Source organism: Mya arenaria, chromosome 9 (assembly GCF_026914265.1).
Source record: "Mya arenaria isolate MELC-2E11 chromosome 9, ASM2691426v1".
Lineage (NCBI taxonomy): Eukaryota > Metazoa > Mollusca > Bivalvia > Myida > Myidae > Mya > Mya arenaria.
The window spans coordinates 18,124,010-18,146,714 of NC_069130.1; the positions used below are offsets into that span (position 1 = coordinate 18,124,010).

Genomic DNA, 22,705 nt, shown 5'->3' on the forward strand with positions numbered 1-22,705 from the left:
AGGACCTTTCAACCCCAAGAGGCTTTTCAACCCTTCTAAAAAAGAACACTTTTCAGTTTTCAACCCTTAGACTTTTAAACCCCTATTTCAAAGACTTTTCAGCCCCTACCTGTTTGGACTTTTTAACTCCTATATCAAAGACTTTTCAACACCTAGTTGAATTATTTTAATAACCATATTAAAGACTTTTTAACTCCTAAACAAAAGACTTTCCAACTCCATTTATTTGGTTTTGAGCTGGTCCAAGCTAAACACCATTTAAATGCTGGAAGGCATTTTAGAATGTTAACATGCATCATGTGCCCATGAAATGCCTTCCTCAAACAGTAATACTATTATATGTTTTAGAAAAAAATATCGAACTGTACAAAAATATAAGGCTGGTGAATTTTGCATTACAAAATAAACGCTATTGGTAATTAATGCCATGGTGTCACTAAACTACATACCCGGTAGTAGTATATAAGCCAGTCATCCTACAAGATAGCAGTGAAGCAAAAATACACATATGATGATTACTTGTAAGTCATCTTGTATATGTGGAAAAAATTGAACTTGTTATCTAGCTGATTGTAAAAACACTTTGTCATTCTTAAATGGACTCGTACCTCATTGGCACCAAATAATCATTTTCCAGGTAATGTGTCTGAAATAATTAGTTAACTCTTTGATACTGAAATTGCAGAACAAAATACAATGAAAGTATGAAAATAAAGTCTTGTTTTAATCAGGGGTGAACCTACGCTTGTTATGTCAAGGACAAATAAGTAGCAAAACCACTAAGCAAAAGGGACTCATACATAATTTATGGATATTTTGAGCATGCATGCCTTGGAAGCAACACCTTTATTTCGTATTTAAAACAAATCTGCTAAAGAACCACATTTTACATACTACGAGCTATAACTTATACAATAAACTCATACCTGGTTGAGCCTTTTTGAGGTAGAACATGCACCCAAATGCCAACAAGTACATTTGCATGCATAAATATTGAAGCAATGGTTAACATCGTCGCTTAAGTATATCCCTCACGCATCAAAATTAATTTTGCAATTGCACTAGTGGCCAGAAGGAGGGGGGGGGGGGGGGTGACCCCCCCACCACAACGTACCGATGTCGTCCAAGTTAACTTTTCGTTTCGAGGTAAGGGATACAGGGTAATCCAGAAGATCTGGAAAAAACAGGACAACCTTTTAGGTTGTGAAATTGCGAAAATTTGTTTAATTAATTTTTGTTTAGTGACACTGTTATTCAAAATCAATACAAACACATATATAACAAACATCAATTGTGACTGATTAACCTTTAACTACATACTAAATAATGCATTTATTGAAAATATTTATTACTGATAACAAGATTGTAACCGTGTTTTAATAGCAGAAAGCGCAAAAAATATGATTGGTAAATGCTAAAAGATTTATTGTGGTCTACTATAGTCTCATAAGGTAGAAATACCGTGTGTAATGCTCATTTCTTTCAAATATAACTCGATATCCTTCATAAGAACCATTTTTTTTCGACATTTATTCATCCTTTTAGGAATATTAAAAGAATATTATTAATTGTGGGAAACCTTATCTGGGAGTACTTAAGAGTGCATCTTTATTACTCGAGTGAATGTACCTTCAAACCGGTTTAACACAAACATGTCACAGTAATCAATACCATCTGCGTTAAGATGTCGGGGATGTGTTAGGGTAAGTGTTATATGGGAAACGAAATCGAATATTTAGGGGATTCGATTTTGGTTAACGTAAATCGTTCTGAAGGGCGGTGCAAAAGCACGGTTACCGGTACCCGGTATTTGCAATCACTTTCCGATAGGACTGCTATAGTTAATATTATAATAGTACGATGGCTGTTGTGGAGTTATAATTATTAAATATGCTCTTACTTTAACTTAAATGCCTTCATTTGATAACAAAGGTTATAGTTATCCAAATTGTATCCAATTATATATTTTGGCAGATAAGGCGATAAACCGAAACTGGATCCATTTTAGTCAATTGCACACTTCAATAAGGCTAAAGTTTTTATAAAAAATAAATAAACAAAAAATGAAAATGACTTTCAACTGACCCCCGTATAGTCAAAAGAACTATATGGGATTCAGTTTTGATAACTCAACAAATATTATAAAGTTATATTACACTAGACAGTTGATTAGGGATTCAGTTTTGGTTATATGCAATTTATGGGTATACAATTACTATATGGGAGTCAGTTTTGGTTAAATGCAATTTATGGGTATACAATTACAAATTGCAGTTCACCAAAACTGACTCCCATATAGTAATTGTATACCCATAAATTGCAGTTAACCAAAACTGACTCCCTTATAGTAATTGTATACCCATAAATTGCAGTTAACCAAAACTGACTCCCTTATAGTAATTGTATACCCATAAATTGCAGTTCACCAAAAATGACTCCCTTACAGTTATTGTATACCTGTAAATTGCATTTAACCAAAAGTGACTCCCATATAGTAATTGTATACCCATAAATTGCAGTTAACCAGAACTGACTCCCTTATAGTAATTGTATACCCATAAATTGCATTTCACCAAAACTGACTCCCATATAGTAATTGTATACCCATAAATTGCAGTTAACCAAAACTGACTCCCATATAGTAATCCTATACATATAAATTACAGTTAACCAAAATCGACTCCCTTATAGTAATTGTATACCCATAATTTTTTTACATTTAACCAAAACTGACTCCCATATAGTAATTGTATACCTGTAAATTGCATTTAACCAAAACTGACTCCCATATAGTAATTGTATACCCATAAATTGCATTTAACCAAAACTGACTCCCTAATAGTAATTGTATACCCATAAATTGCAGTTCACCAAAACTGACTCCCTTATAGTTATTGTATACCCATAAATTGCAGTTCACCAAAACTGACTCCCATATAGTAATTGTATACCCATAAATTGCAGTTCACCAAAACTGACTCCCTTATAGTAATTGTATACCCATAAATTGCATTTAACAAACACTGAATCCTTTTTATCAACTGTCTTATGTTATATGATTATATATTCGTTGAGTTACCAAAACTGGTTCCCATATAGTAAGGATTTTCTTTTTTACCAAAACTGACTCCCATATAGTCAACACTTTGTTTCAATGTAGTAATCATATTAGTAATCACGGCCAAGATATATCAAAACTATCAAAACTGCTTCCCATATAGTTATCTTATACCCATAGACAGCTTTAAACCATTATGTAGCAAATAAGTCATTTTACGACATTATCCATTTTTGAATCCCCTCTATCATTGAATAATGAAAAAAGGCCCCCATATAACCTCCACCATGTGTTAGACGAATGATTTTGTTTTTTTGGAGCTTTGAAGAGCGATGAATGGCACTAAAGTGGTGCCAAATTGATATCTCAAACACCCATTGGTAAGTCATTTATTTTTTCCATTTAATTTATTGTCTTGATTTTTGAATATATCTAGACAGTCAAGAAGTAGGACATCTCGTAAAGAACGTTCACTTGAAACTGGCCTCTTCTTATCCACACTTCGACAGGGAGTGGGGATGCTCTGCCTAAATAGCCGTCAACGAGTATTTTAAGAAATATCAAAATAATAAAAAATGGTGTCCTAGTGGTTGCACCAGTCAATTGTAACCACGCCCCCCCCCCCCTAGTCCACCTAAATGACCGTCAATGAGTCTTTTGACGATTTAAAACTATGGCAGTTACAGGGATACACATGAAATGTCAAAATAATAAAAAAGTATCCCTAATCGCTCATTGTTGTAGCTACCCCCCCCCCCGCCAGTCTAAAATTACAGACGTGTAATACAGGATTCTTCCAATCCTTACTGTAACGTCTAAACGGGTTTGTACAAAAATTGGGGGTGTTGATATATTGAAATTGTATTAAGTGAAGTGTTTTATGGTTTAAATTGATCATGAAGGTTTATATTCATATTTTACCATGTAAGTGAAAAGTTATTTTGCATTAAAACACATTATTTACCTTTCCAATAAAACGAAAGTTGACTGACACAGACAAAAATTATGCCAAGCGGAACAACTCAACCCAATCGTAATAACTCGGCCACCACTGACGAGCTTCTAGATAGACCTCATAAATACAATCGTACAATTCAGCCATGGCCGAAATGTTTTGATTGTTTAAAAATTGTGCCCTGAAGCCTTGCAGGTGCCCTTCATGTATATATCGCTATGTTTTGACAGCAAGAAATGAAAAAAACATGTCAAACTCATAATTATTCGTAGGATATGACATTTTTATGTATGTAACTGATATAAAATAACATAATCTGGTAATGTTTCTTGTTTTATGATATTTTTGAGATGTTAAATGCTTTAACCCGGAATCCCGATCGGAATAACTACCCACTTTTGATACTAAACAATTTGTACGTGAAGGATTTGCAATATCAAAAAACGTAAAAAAATCCGTAAACGTACAATTCTTTGGACTACCCCCCCCCCCCCATTCGGGGAGAGCCGTGGAAATGGGCCGTGTCTTAACCTTACAGGTGGCCCCGCAGTGTCGGGTGAATATGTTTTTGTCTTCGTGCAAAATATAGCAGGGAAATTGCCTAACCTAGGCTCCCTGGGGTGCGGGAGTATTTGGTGGGGATTTGACCATTGAACAGTCCGTGCCCGCAGGGCAAAGATTTAGCTGGGTTGGCTGGACCGAAAGTAAAAGTTATAATCAAACTGTACTTAAATAGTAATTAAAATTTTAACACAATGTTTTGACAGCATAAAAAATGGGTCCTTGTGAATGTTATTTTACAGCGAAATCAACAAGTTCAAAAAATACTCATGAACTGTTCCTGATCAATATGAAATATCTTTTACCTTTTTGGAACATTATGCAAAAAAACCAGTATATTTTACCTTCGGTATAAGAAAATAACTATTTTTTAATAAAACTACTGTTGAGAAATGTAAGCTAATGAAATGGAAAATAAAAAGATGCTTCTAGGTTGCTTTGAAGTTGAACTGTTCACATGAACCCACAAAAGATGTGTAGGTATGTGCTTAACAATAAAGGATAAAGCATTAAAATGAAGCATTTCAAGTGGAGGTTTTCATTACGGTAGTGCTACCTTAAACACACACTTTACAATTATTTTTTTCTCTTTTTAAATCTATTTTCTTTAAACAATGGACTATACAAACAGTAGGGTCAGTCCCAGTATTCAGGACAATTATTAAATAAAATGTTTATCCTTTTGATATCATAATTGTTAAAAAAAATATCAAAATGTAAAGAAAAAATAACAGAGACCGGGTTCAAACTGTGGTCGCCAAAATTGCAGTCCAGTGTTGTATCCACTGCTACGAAAGTTTACATTTGTCTATTTAATTTAATATATACCTAGTTTGGTAACATTAAGTGATAACATTGACTAGCAAATCACACATAAAAATTAATTATACTAGGTATACCCACCTAGTAATCTTTTTTAATGGAAAAAAATGTGAAAAATCAATTAATTGTAAACTATGTGGTACTTCAGTTAGTTAATTTCAATGCATTGTACACATTGATACCAAGTTCATGTCAGTTTTCGACAATTTTCTCTTCTTTCGCTATTTCATCATACGGTGTATAGCCCCTGAATAAAGTTTCACTCTGTTTCATTGAGTATATTTCTCAAAAATCCTTTCTTTGTTCTAATCTGCTAAAAGGTCAAAATGTCACAGTCATGTGAGCATCTTTGAGGCCTCTCAGTTATTATAACCAATGCACCAGTCAATTGTAACCACGCGCCCCCCCCCCCCCCGGTCCGGGGGTATACCAGGAATAGTCGGGGAAATGGGCCGTGTTTTTACTTTCTATGTGGCCACGCAGGGCCGGGTGACCGTGGTGGTTTTGTCTTTGAGCCAAATTTAGCCGAGATTGGGCCTTATATAGAGTCTCTGGTGTGCGGGGGCATTTAGCTGGGGTTTTACCATCAGTTTGTCCCGGCAGGGGAGGGGGATAATAGACCCAGGGTTTGCTGGACCGAAAGTCAAAGTCCCCGCTATTCCCCGGACCTGGGGGCGCCGTGGTTACAATTGACTGCACAGATATTGAGTTCTTGCACTAAGGTGACGAGATGCTTTATGCAAAATCTCACAAAGATGTAAAAAAATACTAAAGAGTTCAGGTTTGCTAGTTTGTAAAAATATTTCATGGAATCATGGTAAATTGTTATATTATGTCCAATGACAGCCCATATATTTTTTAACTACTTGAACCTTTCTTGTTATAATTCTTATTATTTATTTTTTTAGTTGATGTGTGATGCTGATAATACAGAGACAGCTAGAGTGACAGAGTTTGATGAATAAACTTAAATTAAAAAAACAGTGAGTACAATAATCCATTTTAACATGTCTCGTGTGTAAAGTGTGATTCCAAAGCAGTAAATATATATATATATATATATATATATATATATATATATATATATATATATATATATATATATATATATATATATATATATATATATATATATATATATATGTATCTTTAAGTTTTGAATCACAAATTTAGATCAAAGATCTATTATCACACGAAACTCAAAGAATATATATGAAAAGTCATGTGAATGGTGCAAGTCATATAATATAAAATTTATATTGATCAAGTCAAGTCATGCCATGTAAAAAAAACTGACATCATATCAAAGATTGTATGAATCATTCTCAGAGCTATTGAAAATATTTAATTGGTTGTAAGCGGACCATGCACGGTAATTTTCAGTAACCCCACCAGCCAATACAATTTGGCTATTTAGAAAGGCTTTGATAATATTTTTTATCTAATGTTTATCTTTCCTAAAATATTTATATTTATAAATCTATTTACCGGTATAAATCTGTATTTATTTATTTATTAATGCATTTATTTGCTCACTAATATATACAATACACTTATCGTTGTATATTGTCTAGCTAATACATGTATACAAATATGCATAATAATGGGAGGGGAGGGGGTCATAATTACCTATGGTGTACGGTCTTGTTCTTACGCATATATGATTTTGACTAAAATCCTTACTGATCCTTACTAATCCTATAGCTCGAAATTCACCTTTTATTTGTACCGGCATGGGAAAACCCTGTTATGTGATAATGCATATAGCCTGGAATTAACATAACTGGGTTTTCCCATGCCGGTAACAAATAAAAGGTGAATTTCGAGCTATTGAAATTCATGTAACAGTCCAATGACTCAATTGTTTCTGAAGTAACGTGCATATATTACAACGGTTTAATTTTGTTTTTGACCGTAGAATAAGGTTGGGAAAACCAGAACACAGGTGGCCATTTAAAGCAGGTGACCGTTCAACCAGGTTTGACTGTAGCTATAATTCCGGGCTACAACTATTCCGGGCTATATGTATTAATATATATATATATATATATATATATATATATATATATAAATGCACGAAATCAAAGTGGGATTTTCATTAAGTTTTGGTTAAACCATCTTTGTAACAAATTACAGTTACTTCCAAATTACATCTTATTCTACATAATACAAACTGGAGGACAGTTCTTTTTATTTGATAATGTAAAGAGACTTGAAGAAAAAAAAATGTTTAAATTCAGAAAACCTTACACAAAGTAGAAACCTTCTAATAATGTCATTATCTTGAAAACAATGAACATGCCTTTTAGCAATTGTATCAATCAGTGAAAATCTACATTTTGCCTTCGACATGTTATATAATTTAAGGATATTTACATGGAAATTAAGTTCAATTCTAAATTGACAGTCATGTATTTCTTCCAAAATTTTCATAGTATAAGGAACATGATTTTTTTATGAATTTAAGTGCATAACTGCAGATATCGATCATTATCTTAATTCAATTACAAGCCAATTCATAGTCATGCATATAGCCCCCTTTTCAAAATATGATTGTGATTGTCTCAAATGACCAGTCTTTCTCTGTGGGGGGTGGGGGCTGTCAGTCATAAGGAAACCTTTAAAAGGCATATTCATTCAGCCAATCAGATGTCAGGTTCAGTGAAAGGGGCGATGTCAGGTCAAGTTAAAGGGGTGGAGCTAAAATAAATACTGACATTCAATGTAGGTGGATCCCCCTTTGGCCTCATAAATATGTTTCAGTCACACTAGGGGGTGTGACAGGGTCAAGCCATAATGCAGCCATAGGCAAGCAGACTTTTATTAACCCAACAACAACAACAGGTGTAATTCTTACCAACTGAGGAAAAAACTTTAAAGGTTTTATTATTCCTCATTTTCTTATACAAATTAAATATCTAACAATGACAAATATAAAATATGATAATTCAAGCATAATATTGACACCAAACATGACACATCTTGCAAATGGTCTTGAATAAAATTCCTACATTTCTAATAATGATAATACATGGTACCAATATCAAAACCATTATCCTGTTAAATAGGACAATGGATTTGATATTGGTAATTCGCAGACAATACAATGTAATGTAGTAAAAAAAACACAGTATGCACATCTGGCTTCAAACAAAAAATTGTTGCTTAGGCAAAGTGACCTATATCAGGGTATTATTAACGTCTTTACTAAAAAAGCACATATTGATTAAAATACCAAAAACAAAAAAGAATCAGAAGGATAAAAATAGGGTCAGTTGGGCGGAAACAAAGATTTTTAATCCTTATTTTGTCAATGATGTCATGTCAGTGATCAAAATGATAACACAATATTTAAGCCCTGCATTCTGGAATGTGGGGCTAAATTATTGATTGTGTTATAGTAGGGCCAAAAATAAAATGATTTGGTTAGGGTTACATCCTTTTTAAAAACAGAAAGAGCAAAAAGTATAAAGGATTAAATTTTTAAAATACATAATCTCATTATTTTTAAGAATCCACCAGTCATTTAATATGTGCGTTTTCACTTTTAAATACATGCATTGTTACAGTCTTGTTTTCAGTAAGTAACTTTTCCTTAAATGCATTCTTTGGAAAGTAATTTAAGGTTTATTATTCAAAATATATTTAGTCAACTCGTGTATGTATTGATTTCCAACTTTTTTATTTTTTGTTTAAACTTTATGTATTAGAATTTCTTTGCGTAAATACCTGCTTATGTGATAAAAGTCTGCTGACAAAAGATTATATTTCAGATTTTGATATTTCCATTCCAAATTTAATGTTTTACAGCTTAAACTGCTACTAACAGTTTAAGAAAATGCATGAAACATCAATTTTGGACGGAAGTATGAAAAGCTGCAATCTGATATTTTGTCAGCAGTCTTTTATCACTGGTTTGCAGATATTTATGCAAAAAATCGCTTGTTCGAAGACAAAAATTAAAAAAAGTTGTCAAAACGTTCAATCTGTGAGGTTGCAGCTTTAATATAAGACTAACGTAAATATTAAAAACACATGAGGCCCCTTTAAAATTAACATATCAAAAATCAGATGAAAACTGAAAACTATGAGATGGACTGTTTCTTATATAATTAAAAATAAATTGCTTAAAGCAAATATCTGAAATTAATAATTGTCATGCAAAGCAGCCTGTAAAGAATATGAATATTAGATTTTGGCCTTGAACACCTTTTTAAGAAGAGTGTTTTGAAGTAAGGATTATCATAATGCTGAACTTAATATTATACTGTAGCTTTGTAGCAAATCCTTATGATTAAAGTCACTGTGTCTTCCTTATGCTGTGATAAAGATCTCCATAGTAACATTTCTAAACCTTATAAATTAAGTGAAAAAGGGTGTTTATTGGGGGTAATAAAACACATCTTGATAATGACCAATTAAGTTAATTTAATCTTTCAAGTGTTCGTTAGGATGGGAGGGGGGTCTTAACTTTTTGAACTGCCAATATTTTCCTGGTTATTTTGTCAACTATGTCAAAATGATCTGGGTTGTTTTGTCAACCCTGTCTAAATGGGTTGGATATGTTTTTTCCCCTAAGTCAAAAATGACTTGGGATGTTTTGTCCTACAATTTTATAAAGGAGTTCAGAATAAATAATACATTAGTTTTCATGCTTATATTAAATAAATGCAAATGACTTTCATTATAAGTTTAAAAAAATACTCTTAAAGCTGCAATCCCACAGATTTACCATTTTTACAACTTTTTTATTTTTGTCTTGGAAAGAGCAAATTTTTGTGTAAATATCTGCAACCCATTGATGTAAGATTGTTGATAAAAAAACAGATCTTAGATTTCATATTTTCGAAAATTAATGTTTTAGAGCTTAAACCCTTACTAACGGTTTAAGAAAAATGCATAAAACATCAATTTATGAACTTAAATATAAAAATCAGCGATCTAATTTTTTGTCAGCAGTCTTATATAACTAGTTTCCATGGACTGTAGCAAAAATTGGCTTGTTCCAAGACAAAAATTAAAAAGTTGTCAAAATGTTTAATCTGTGAGAGTGCAGCTTTAATTATGGAAGCTTTTCAGTCATTTGCCTATATGATTTGCCTATTTGATTCAGTAAATACTTCATATAAAGCTAGGCTTATTAGCAAATGCTTATTTTCATTGGGTTCTATTTTTAGCACATAACAGCTTCATTACAAGAATATATTAATTATTATTTAAGCTACACTTCACAAATTTACCGTTTTTACAACTTTTTTTATATTTTTGTCTTGGAAAGAGCAAATTTTGGGGTAAGTATCTGCAAACCAATGATAAAAAACTGCTGACATAGATCATATCGCAGATTTGCATATTTTCGTTTGAAAGCCAATGTTTCGTGGGTTAAATTATTACTAACGGTTAAAGAAAAATGCATGATCTTATTTTTTGTCAGCAGTTTTATATCACTGGTTTTCATGGATTCTTGAAAAAAAAAAAAAATACTTCCTCTGTTGGCCAATTGAGAACAAAATCAAGAGGTTTTGGGTTTTGCTGTTTATACGTTCTGGGATTTTTCCAAAGCATTTATTTATAGGTACTTATGTACAGCATTCTGTATATTGTCAAGTGTCCTTTTTTGAAAATTAAATACAAAATGTATAAATATTCATGTTTCAGGAAATAACCACCATCTCTCTTAGAGGTCGTCTTTCTCATTATTGTGGAGAAACCTCAAAGGGCATCAGGAAAACCTTCATCACCTCTTTGTGCCCAATGGCTTGTGCAACAGTGTTTCAGAAGTATAAATACCTTTTTAATTTGTGTATATCAATTGTATAATGACTTGTTTTTATATATTAAATATATATATATTATGATTATATATATAGATGGTTAATCTTATGACTTCCTGATAGTATTTAAGTTGTGAAATATCAAATAATCTAATCATAAAAAATGCTTGGAAATGACAATAAAGAAAGATATTTGTCGAATAGGAAGTTTCACCTGTCCTGTTTATATAACAAATCATTTTAAATCAGACAGAAAATTCAATTTACTTGTAGTATCTCACTGTTTATTTGTCTTCACATTCCTAGAGAAGATAAGTGTATAGAAGCGGATATGATATAATAAATATGCATATAAATGTGCTTGGGATTATTTTCAGATAATCATTAAAATGGGGATAATGGATGACTGGCCACACATATGGGGCTATGGACAAGCTTCAGAGCAAGCTGCCAGCGACATTAGATGACAAGCCATCTATGCTGGACATTCTTCACAATAAAATGTGATGTCACAGGAGCTGTCTATCTCAACAGCTCACACTGTCCGTATTTGACTAAAGGAATGAATGAAGTCACTGCAGAAGTTGGATTGAGGAATGTCCATGTCACTACCCATCATTTGGAAGGAGTTGGATACAAAAAGTGTGGCCTATGTATTAAAACTGGTCCGACATTCCAGTTACGGACAGTCTTGATTTGTTTGATTACATTTCTGACCAACATGATGGTCTAAAAGAACACTTACTGGTAACTGGTAAAATCATGGCCCAGTTGTTCCAAGAGGCAGGCGAGTGGGAAGTTACTAGACTCCATTTCTTTATGGGTTGATATGAGGTTCCAGTTCAGTTAAAGTACTGATGGAACACCAAGTGTTTGCCATAATACAGCAACATTTGATTTGTAACTATGTATTTGTTTGAATTGTTGAAACATTACTGTTTACTAATTAATAGGGATGACAATGAGTACCCGAGTACTCGAGTATTCGATCGAACGTCCGAGTACTCGAGTACCAAATCACTACTCGAGTAATCGGAAAAAAAATCTATAAAAATCACCAAATATACGATTTACAAAGAAAATATCAGATCTGGTTAGTTGCCAAGAGGACAATTTACGGTCCCTCTAATCACCACTGTGTACACAATTGACCTCAATAAATTAGTTGACAGTTGAGAGTGATAGTTGCAAACTGTCAACAAAGGACCCCTATTTAAAATTAGCACTGATGTCAATTAGCGAAGTTTTGATAGCGTTACTTTCACCTACACAATTCTATTGTATACCAAATAGAGACCTTTCACCAAACAATGGACGCTAACGAACGAAAGAGAATCGACTGTTACGAGAATTGATTTCTTAATGGGCGTATTTTAACTATTTTTGCGATGATTATCACAATTAATTGGTTGATATTTTAAATCAAGAATTATGAATATTAATGAGGTAAACAACAATTACACAGTACGAAAAATTATCATTTTAAAAATAAAATTGTAGAGTAAACAACTGAACAACCGAACTTCGTATTGAATTTCGTTCACTATTTTTATGTATGCTATTAATTTTTGTTCATTGTAATTCTGATTTCTGCAGTGCGTACTTGTATAAAATGAAACGAATAAGACAAATGAAAAGCCTGAAACAACATTTGTTTTCTTTATTTATCATTTATTGTTAAAATACGTAATGAAAGTTTCCTTAAAAGGTGAAAATGAACAAAAATACGACCAACGCACAATATACCAAACCAACGCACAATATACGCCATTAACGATATATGTATATACACAATCATGTCTTCGCGAACACATATTCAATTTTTCCGAGTACCCGAGTACTCGATCGAACGATCGTCCGAGTACTCGAGTATTAATTTTACTACTCATTGCCATCCCTACTAAATAATGTGTATATATATGAAGAATAATATTATAAATAATTTGTAAGAACCTTTTGATATTAAGTTAAATGTCGATAAGTCTAAATATGTATCTGTTAATCATTTTTAGCTCGACTATTCGAAGAATAAGGAGAGCTATACTACTCACCCAAGCGTCGGTGTCGGCGTCACCCCTTGGTTAAGGTTTTGCGTGCAAGCGCACATAAGTTAATATCTCAGCAACTACTTGAGGTATTGCATTGAGACTTTATACAACGGTACTCAACCATCCAACCTACTTAATTAACCAAGTTTGATAACTCTACTTTGCATTTAATGCCAATTATAGGCCTTTATTATTTGACTTAGAAATTCTGGTTAAGGTTTTGCGTGCAAGCACACATAGGTTAATATCTCAGGTACTACTTGAGGTATTGCATTGAGACTTGATACAATGGTACTCAACCATCCAACCTACTTAATTTACCAAGTTAGATATTTCTACTTTGCATTTAATGCAAATAATTGGGCTTTATTATTTGACTGAGAAATTCTGGTTAAGGTTTTGTTTGCAAGCACACATAGGTTAATATCTCATTAAATGCTTGAGGTATTGCATTGAGACTTGATACAATGGTACTCAACCATCCAACCTATTTAATTTACCAAGTAAGCTAACTCTAGTTTGCATTTAATGCAAATAATTGCCCTTTATTATTTGACTCAGAAATTCTTGTAAAGGTTTTGCGTGCAAGCACACATAGGTTAATATCACAGCAACTACTTGAGGTATTGCATTGAGACTTGATACAATGGTACTCAATCATCCAACCTACTTAAATAACCAAGTTAGATAACTCTACTTTGCATTCAATGCAAATAATAGGCCTTTATTATTTGACTTAGAAATTCTGGTTAAGGTTTTGCGTGCAAGCACACATAGGTTAATATCTCATTAACTGCTTGAGGTATTGCATTGAGACTTGATACAATGGTACTCAACCATCCAACCTACTTAATTAACCAAGATAGATAACTCTAGTTTGCATTTAATGCAAATAATTGCCCTTTATTATTCGACTCAGAAACTCTGGTTAAGGTTTTGCATGTAAGCCCACATATGTTAATATCACAGCAACTACTGGATGAAGTGCATTGAGACTATATAAAATGGTACTTAATCATACAATCTACTTAAATAACCAAGTAAGATAACTCTAGTTTGCATTAAATTCAAATAATGGCCCCTTTTTTATTCAACATAGAAATTCTTGTTAAGGTTTTGCATGTAACCACTTTTAAGTCAATGCTTCAGCAAATACGAGGTGCAGTCAAAAAGTTCCCGGAATGTCTTTGTACTGCTGTCATTTTTGGGATTTGAAAAAAATAAAATTTCATCAAACTAAAGCAGAATTTATATTCTACATGACTGTACATATATTAACTTTTAATCACACATAAAACAATCATTTTTTTACATAGCAAATTTACATAACTCACACTGTACGGATAGATATGTTCCCTGATAAAACTTTTGCGGCCTGGCACATTGCATCTCATCAGTCATGGCAGTATTCTTCAAGTTCAGGCTTCTTATTTTCAAAATTCAAAATGTTTATTTTCTAAACCATTAATTGATTTATCAACACCATATTCACACATTCTCATTTACAAGAGGTTTGATAGTGATAAATCAAATGTGGAACGCATGGCACCATCACTCTGGTGAAAGAGAATAATTTCATATAGCACGATGTACATGAAATAATGACAGTATGGCGAGTTGTTCCTTCACTATTTTTACCCATAAATACCACAAAATTAAGCCTTTTCATACAATAGATCTCCATCACCTCTCCGACTCCTTTATAATTTGTGTAAATATATGAACATAATCATGTGGTCTTTGTTTTGTTTTCCTTGTTGTAGTGTGCGTATTCTATGGTCACTAATGTGATTTAATAAATAAGAAACACAAGTGTGCTCTAACTATTTATTATAAACTACACTACGCAATGTACACCAACACACTGACCAGGAATATTCAGCATGCAAAGAGATAAAGATATAAAGTATAGTCTGTTTCTAGAATCTGCAACAGTCTTTAACAAAGATAGAAGTGTGAAAAAGTTTATATCTTCGACTTCAAAGAACTTCATTAATGCTAATTCTTGACCAAATTTTAGTTGCCTTTAACCTTGAAAATAATCGGTTAAATGGCAAGATGTTTGTAATCAAGCTTAACGACAGCGTTTTTGTGACATTGATGAAAGATGGATTTTTTTGCTTGTCTTTTTTCAATCGGATAAAAAATTGTACTAGTATCTGATACAGGGTTTATGAAGCAATGCAATGGTTAGACATCATGCTAACCATTGTATAGTATAACAGCGATGAGGAATATGGATAAGTCGACAGTTGACAGGTAAGGACATTGTGAGAAGTGTCATTTTGCTAATTAATGCTTTAAATATGACAATATTTTTCTTTATTCCCATTTCCTACATGTTCCCATTACAAAATCCTACATATCCTTCCAATTGGAAATTTCCCATTTTAAAACTGAACTTTATTCTCCAATTGGAGTTTTTCCCATTAACCAAATATTCCAATTGGAATTTTCCAATGTTCATACTTTCCCACTTTGAATGTGGGAATCCTCCAATTGGAAAGATTCACTCATGGGAAGGATTCGCAAACAAATGCCCTAAATGAATCTATCGGTTCTTCATTTTTAATGAATATATTATTTTTCATGTAGTTAGTGTAAAATATTCTTAATTAAACAGTCAATTTCAATTTTAAAAATTATGTTCCAATTTCTCCCAAAATTTTAAAAGAGCCAGTTTTCCAATTGGAAAAGCTTAAAAAAGCCATTTTCCAATGGGAAGGCCATTTTCCAATGGGATTCCCATTGGAAAAGTTGACTTTAAATGCCAAAAAAACATATTTCTAAATTAAATTTCAGGAAGCAAAAAATATCTCTTATTATTATTACCTAACACATTTCACAAAATACAAAAATAAAAAAAACATTGGGTGAAAAATAAAAAAAAATAAGTTTGCAAAAATTCCGGATTTGCAAACTTAATCCGGATGCTGTTATAGTAAATACTTGTTTTATTTCGGTGTCAGATCTAAAATAAAATCCACAGTGTGATCACAGAAAGCAATTCGTTCAGTGTTGTCTGCACGTGCCACAGCTACAAGTGAAAGTATAATTTTCTGTTACACGAGGGAAAGAAAATTTGAAAATACTCAAAGAGTTTTCTTGTTTGCTAAAATTTAATAACATAATAACAATTTGATTGTCGTAATTGGAAAATTCAGGAAAAACATACTACTATGACATTATTTCCATACATACAATATTTATGGTGGCCATTCAAGGGATTTTGGACATTTTTTAGAACTGCTGTGGGTTTTGACATACGACCAGGGGCCGTTTCCATAATGCTTTCTTTCAACTTTCGTTTTTTTTAACAACGAATAGTTTAAATACATTTTATTTTCATTTGCCTTAATCATTTTTACTTTTTCTTGCTTATTTTCATATTTGTTTTCTTTAATATCAGCTTAGAAAAAAAACGCATTTTTACTAAGTTGACAATTTTCACTCACATGCTTTTTGAATACGGCCCTAGATGATTTTTTCCGTCAACATTTATAACTTTCGCGCGAGCATCAGTTTACTTTTTTGGACGTCAAAAAGTATTTTATTTATACTTCTTAGATTTACTTCAATCCGATTCAGACTGAGGGCACAGAGAGCGTCAGATTTAGACATCAATATTAAAATATTATTAGATAAATTAAACCAGTCCGTCGGTGCATATTAAGATAAGATAGATAAGATAAACTTATTAAGATGCGAAAGGATACTATAATCAGCAAAAATGTACGCTAAATAACGAAAGGTGATGACTAATCTTTTTTTTGTCAATTTGAACCGGCCCAAAAGCCATTTGAACCGTCCATTTCGGTCGGTTCTTATTTAGTATCCAGCTTCTATATAATTCACTTATATTTAATGATACACTGTGGTGAGTATTTATCATATACTGAAATATAAATACGATGCATTTGCAGAACAAAATAATTCCCGGGTTCCCTCTGGGTATTTCAAAGTATCGAAAGTCGGGGAAAGCTCCAATGTTTCAAGAATTTTGAGACCTTAGGTTCATTGCTTTTCAAATGATGTCACATAACTGATTTCTGTGACACCATTTAAAAGAATCAACCTTGGCGTGCTGAAAATAATTTTAAAATCCAAAACAGAAACCAATTTATATCAAATCAGTGAAAATATAAAAAGGACTCACAGTAGTGATATAAATATAAGAATTCACCGAGAAGCATTTTTTTTTTTTTGAATTTTCAGGATGCAGATGGATACCGTTCCACAATATCGGGCCAGGATCTAGAACAAGCTTACATCTCAAACCCTGATGGCCAGCTTAAGTTTAGTACTCAAGGGCATGAGTATATACTAGACTTTGCAAAAATGGTGCAGTGTAACCTTAAGTTCAAGACCGAGCGAGAAGTATCAAGACGACCAAAGTTCGTATCAAAAGATGAGTTAGAAAGACGCAAGAAACAGTAAGTCTGTTTTGTCCAATTTGCCAATATAATTATTGTTATCACTTATAAAAAAACTATATTGATAGTGCCTGATCTTGACCTTTTCGGTTAGTTTTTTTTCTATCATAAACAATCATCAAAACAACACAGTATATTTATCATGCCTATATGTTAAATTCTTCAAACTTATGGTATACAGTATACAGTATTAACTATATTGTTTGTCCATGCCAGACCAAAAATACAGAAACCTGCAGGATCTGCAACATCAGGGTTTGTCCCTGTCGCTCCGCCACACTGGAATCTGAGACCGACCGATGAACTGTTGAACCATTGTGAGCTCGTTCCAGTAAGGAATTCTTTTTATATAAAAATGCATTGAACGAAATTCAAATGACATTTGGATTTTTAATTTTGTCCTTTAATGAGTTTAACGTTCCCATTTAACATGTTTCTTATAATAACTGGGTTGGGTGTGAATTGCTGCTGCATGAAAATCAGTTTATTTTATAGAACACACATTACATACACTTATATATTATATAAAGCAGAACAATTACAGTTTAATAAATGGGTTAAGCAGTATATATTATGAAAAGTTTCTTTAACATTATATTCTTATATTATTAAAATAATCGTTCGTAAAAATGCATTTATTTTTCAAATGTGTTTGAAGCGCTATCAACTCATTATATATTATATGATACATAATATTTATCGGTTAAGTTCTCCTTTCAATTTAACAGTAGATCTTGTAAATACAATAGGTTATCTGATTTAAAACAATGTTTACAATAGTGTATTATTTTTTATCAAATGTGTTACCAATAACAATATATCTTATATTCTTAATTACTTTTTGCATTGCCATTCTTTTCAAAATATCATGTATAGCATTCCACAAATAAGTCAATAAAACTGGGTGTTTAATGAAGAAGTGTTCGTAATCTTCTTATTCATTACAATAATTACATAAAGGACAATCCTTCAACTTCCATGTAAATAAATTCAAATGTATTTCTACAAGATTTTGCAGTAACTTTATTTTAAACTGTTTGAATTTATTATCCAGTATCCAAAATGGACTTATTAACAATATAGTATGCACTATATATGCATGCAAGTCTTTTCAAAAAATTACTTAATATACATTTGATATATTTGGTTATTTTTCATGTCTTTCAGAGGATTGTTTAGGATGATTATTAGTAGTTTTGTAGTGACATAAGTATTTGTAAATACATAGATCTAAGAGTTTCTTTCCAACTGTTACGAATTTCTTATATTAAAATATTCACTTCTGCAATCCAATTTTGTTTATTTTTGAGCTGATTGAGAATACAGTTTGCGTCTACGTTGCTCGAATTTGATATACTATCGTTTAGTATGTTGGAATCAATCATATTCTTATATAGAATACTTTTATTACTTTAATGAATTCATTATCCCATGTTATTCCTTTCTAATATTTTAGTAGCTGTTGGGTGTTTTCGTTTGATTAACTAGAAGTTGTTTAAACTGAATCCATATTCAACTGTATTAGTCAGATTGTTAACCCATTTGAATTTGAATTATTTTAGAATTATATCCATTATGCAATTATGATTTATGGTAAAAATGAATAATCCTTAAGTTATATAATGTCGCATTTGATAAAACGACAACATAAGCATGGATAGTTAGTTTACCTGTAGCATTTTAACACCTTTGGTGTGACGCTGCTGAGAATTGAACACCCTTCTGCGGGTGACATTCTTGTGATAGCTTAGTGAGATTATTCATATAATACTTAAAATTAATCTAATATTTAAATGTCTCTGTTTTCAGCTGGATAAGCGGAATCCCAGAATGAACACTGAGTACAATAGAATTGAAAAGATGTTTTTTGAGACCATGCCTAACACAGTGGCTATTGTGTCAATCGACAGGGTGGAAAATGGTGACCTTTGGCATAACTATGTAAGGTAATGACAAGTTATGGCTTGGTCGTCAGCCTTTAAAAAAATATGTTATGACTTGTATATTAATCATTGGGTGTGAGTTGTGTATGCATGCAAAGTCCTTTGTGAGAGCACCACATAGGACTAAGGCCTAAATATGTCTAGCACGACGGAGACTATTGTGCCGATCTCAAGGGTGGAAAATGGTGACCTTTTGTATAACTATCTTAGGTAATGGCGAGTAAGAGCTTGTTTGTCCACTTTTTATACGCTTTTTTAATAAAAAAAGGGACATATTATAGTTCTACCAGCGGCGTACGGGCGGGCGGGCGTTTTCTCGCTCGGCGTCCAGTATGTTGTCCGCTCAATAACTTTAGAAGCCTTTGTTCAATCATCACCAAATTTGATCAGGATGTATATTGGCCTAATATCTTAAAAGATAACCAGCAATATCGCTTAAATAACTCCAGTGTTATCGCCCTAAAATTATTGAAAGCAACTCAAATTTATCTTGTCCGATCAATTTCAAGCCGTTGTCCAATCATCCGCAAATTTATTCAAAATGTGAATGGGTAAAGTTTGATAACCATGTATATCGCTCGAGTCACTCAAGAGTTATTGCCCTTTTATTATAGAAAAGACCTTAAGGTTTGCTTGTCCTCTCAATAACTTTAGAAGCCCCTGACAAATCATCACCAATTTTGGTCCGAATATTTGCGGGCATAATATCTTTTTTAAGTTCGATTACAAGCTAAATCGCTCAAGTCACTCGAGAGTTACCTCAAATTAGTCTTGTTGTGGCGACCTTATCTAAAATTCAAGGTTATAACAAAACTAACTAAGGCTGTGACAATTTTTAACCGCATCGATACTTTTCAATAGTAATTAACACACTGATGCGTTGAGTGTTTTTATATGCGATATAAACACAGTTTATATCTTTTAACGTTGATTTTACAACACAAACTTAATAAACCCTTGTTTAGTAAATCGTTAATATCTTTAGTAAATACTGTTTAGTCTAACCAATATGTCTAACCAATATGCAAAATTATACAACCAGTATTTATATTTTGCCACAATTAACACCACAAATAAATCATGCTAACGACTCCGAAGGAGCATTTGCAAGAGTCAATTTAGGTGGGAAAAGTTTTGGCGGGAAGGTTTTAACGGAGCAATAAATAAACCCATTGAACGGCACAACACCTTTAATAAAAAATATTTAACATACTACATTTAATGTGTCAAATTCATAAATCGCGTTATTCGCAACACTTGTTAGATCAATTACTTTAGAAGCCTTTGTCCAACCATCTAATTCGGTCAAAATGTTTATTGCAATATTATCTTTAAGTTTGTTAAGTGGTCATATAGCTTGAGTCACTCAAGAGTAATGACCCTTATAGAAATGACGTAAAACTGGCATTGCCTAATCTATTGTCCAATCTATGAATTTAGAAGCCTTTTTTTCCAGGGTCAGCTCCCTAAATTAGGCTTAACATACAACGACTTATCTGCAAACTTGGTGTCCTTGAATTAGAATGGACGTATTTTGTGACAGTTGGTGGTCTTTTTAAAATTTGTGGAATGACCAGTATAATAATCACTGTGGTGATTTGTGTCGGCATGCATAGACCTATGTGAGAGTACCACTAGTTCCATTAATTAAGTTTCTGAATCAAAATAGATGTAGGTGGCACTCTCTGCTTATGTTAAAAGTATTTATGTGTTGAGGAAGAATATCTAAATATTATACCAATAAACATATTGCAAACATGCTTTCTTGACCATGAAACATTTAAAATTCAGTCATGTTACTTTCAATTGAGTCGAATTAAAGAACAAAATTACAAACTGCCTTAACTTTATCTGTAATTTAATTTTAGTCATTTTATTTACCCATTTTTAGTGACCAGCAAGCAGTACTCTTTCAAAATAGACCACAATTACATGTGGTCACCTGGCATCAAAATTTAAAATTATTTGTCGATTATGTTAGTAATACTACCACATGACCTTATTGCAATTTGAAAATATAAGTATACTGAGACATGTTCCGCCGCCGTTGCTTTATTTATTTGAATGATTTCCCATTACTGCAGCTAATAAAGTATGTTCAAACATGACTTATTACTTAATATAGTTATTGTAGTAGTAAAAATCGTCAAGCTCTATTATTTATATCTGCCGCAGTCATCAAAAACGAACATGCCAGCATGACAAAAATGTCTAGAATATGTAATATGTTTATACATTCACGGTTGTAGTTTATATAACTTTTTGTATAAGTATATAAACTTTTACCGTTCTAGTAAAAAAGATAAACTGAAAAAGAGGAACAAGGGCGTAGATGTGGAGGAGAGACAACTCTTCTTTGGCACCAGTAATGACACCGTGGAGGCCATCTACAGGCAAGGTTTTGACTTCAGGCTGAATGGAACTGCTTCAGGTAGAAATTCATATTGTAAAAGTTTGCATGTTTTTTACGTTGCTTAAACATGTCATATTTTGACATAGACGAAAATTGCCATGCTTTAAACATTGACAAAACATATCATGCCGCCGGAATTTATAAAAAAAGTCATGCTTTTTACATAAACATAAATTGTCATGCTTTTAAAATTGACATAAATCGTCATGCTTTTAACATTGGCATAAATTGTCATGCATTTAACATTGACAACAATTGTCATGCTAAAAACCTTTGCCATTTCGCATAGTTAAAAGAAAGTCATGTTTAAAATATTGTTTATACTTTAAACATTGGTTAATACTGTTGTGCATGAAATATTGGTCAAACTTTGCCATATTCAAAAATCATGCTTAAAAATTGGTCAGAAATTTTCAGCTAGATGCATTTGTTAAAAAAAAAGTTTTTAAAGCATTGGCGCAAATTTGTCATTCTTGAAGCATTGGTTGAAGTTCTCATGCTTCATGTTTTCGTCAAAGTTGAAATCCTTATAATTGTCATGCCGAAAAGATTTGTTAAAACTGTCATGCTGGATGGATGGTTCAAAGATTGACATGCTTGAAAGATTCGGGCATGCTGTCATGTTGGATTGATATGTTGCAATTCTGATTCTTAAAACATTGGTTACAAGTCTGAAGCTTGAAGCATTGACCAAATTT

At 32.4% G+C, this 22,705-nt stretch overlaps 1 protein-coding gene across 7 annotated transcripts in view; it reads left to right on the forward strand.

The window, feature by feature from the left end:
* The window catches only part of LOC128202933 (protein mono-ADP-ribosyltransferase PARP12-like), a 107,418-nt gene that overhangs the window by 51,350 nt on the left and 33,363 nt on the right, over positions 1 to 22,705 (forward strand). For all 7 annotated transcript variants that reach the window (XM_052904116.1, XM_052904117.1, XM_052904118.1 and 4 more), the window contains 4 exons: positions 17,434 to 17,651; positions 17,868 to 17,982; positions 19,461 to 19,597; positions 21,889 to 22,025. In XM_052904116.1, coding sequence (XP_052760076.1) covers positions 17,434 to 17,651; positions 17,868 to 17,982; positions 19,461 to 19,597; positions 21,889 to 22,025 — 607 coding nt within the window. The remainder of the gene's footprint in view (positions 1 to 17,433; positions 17,652 to 17,867; positions 17,983 to 19,460; positions 19,598 to 21,888; positions 22,026 to 22,705) is intronic.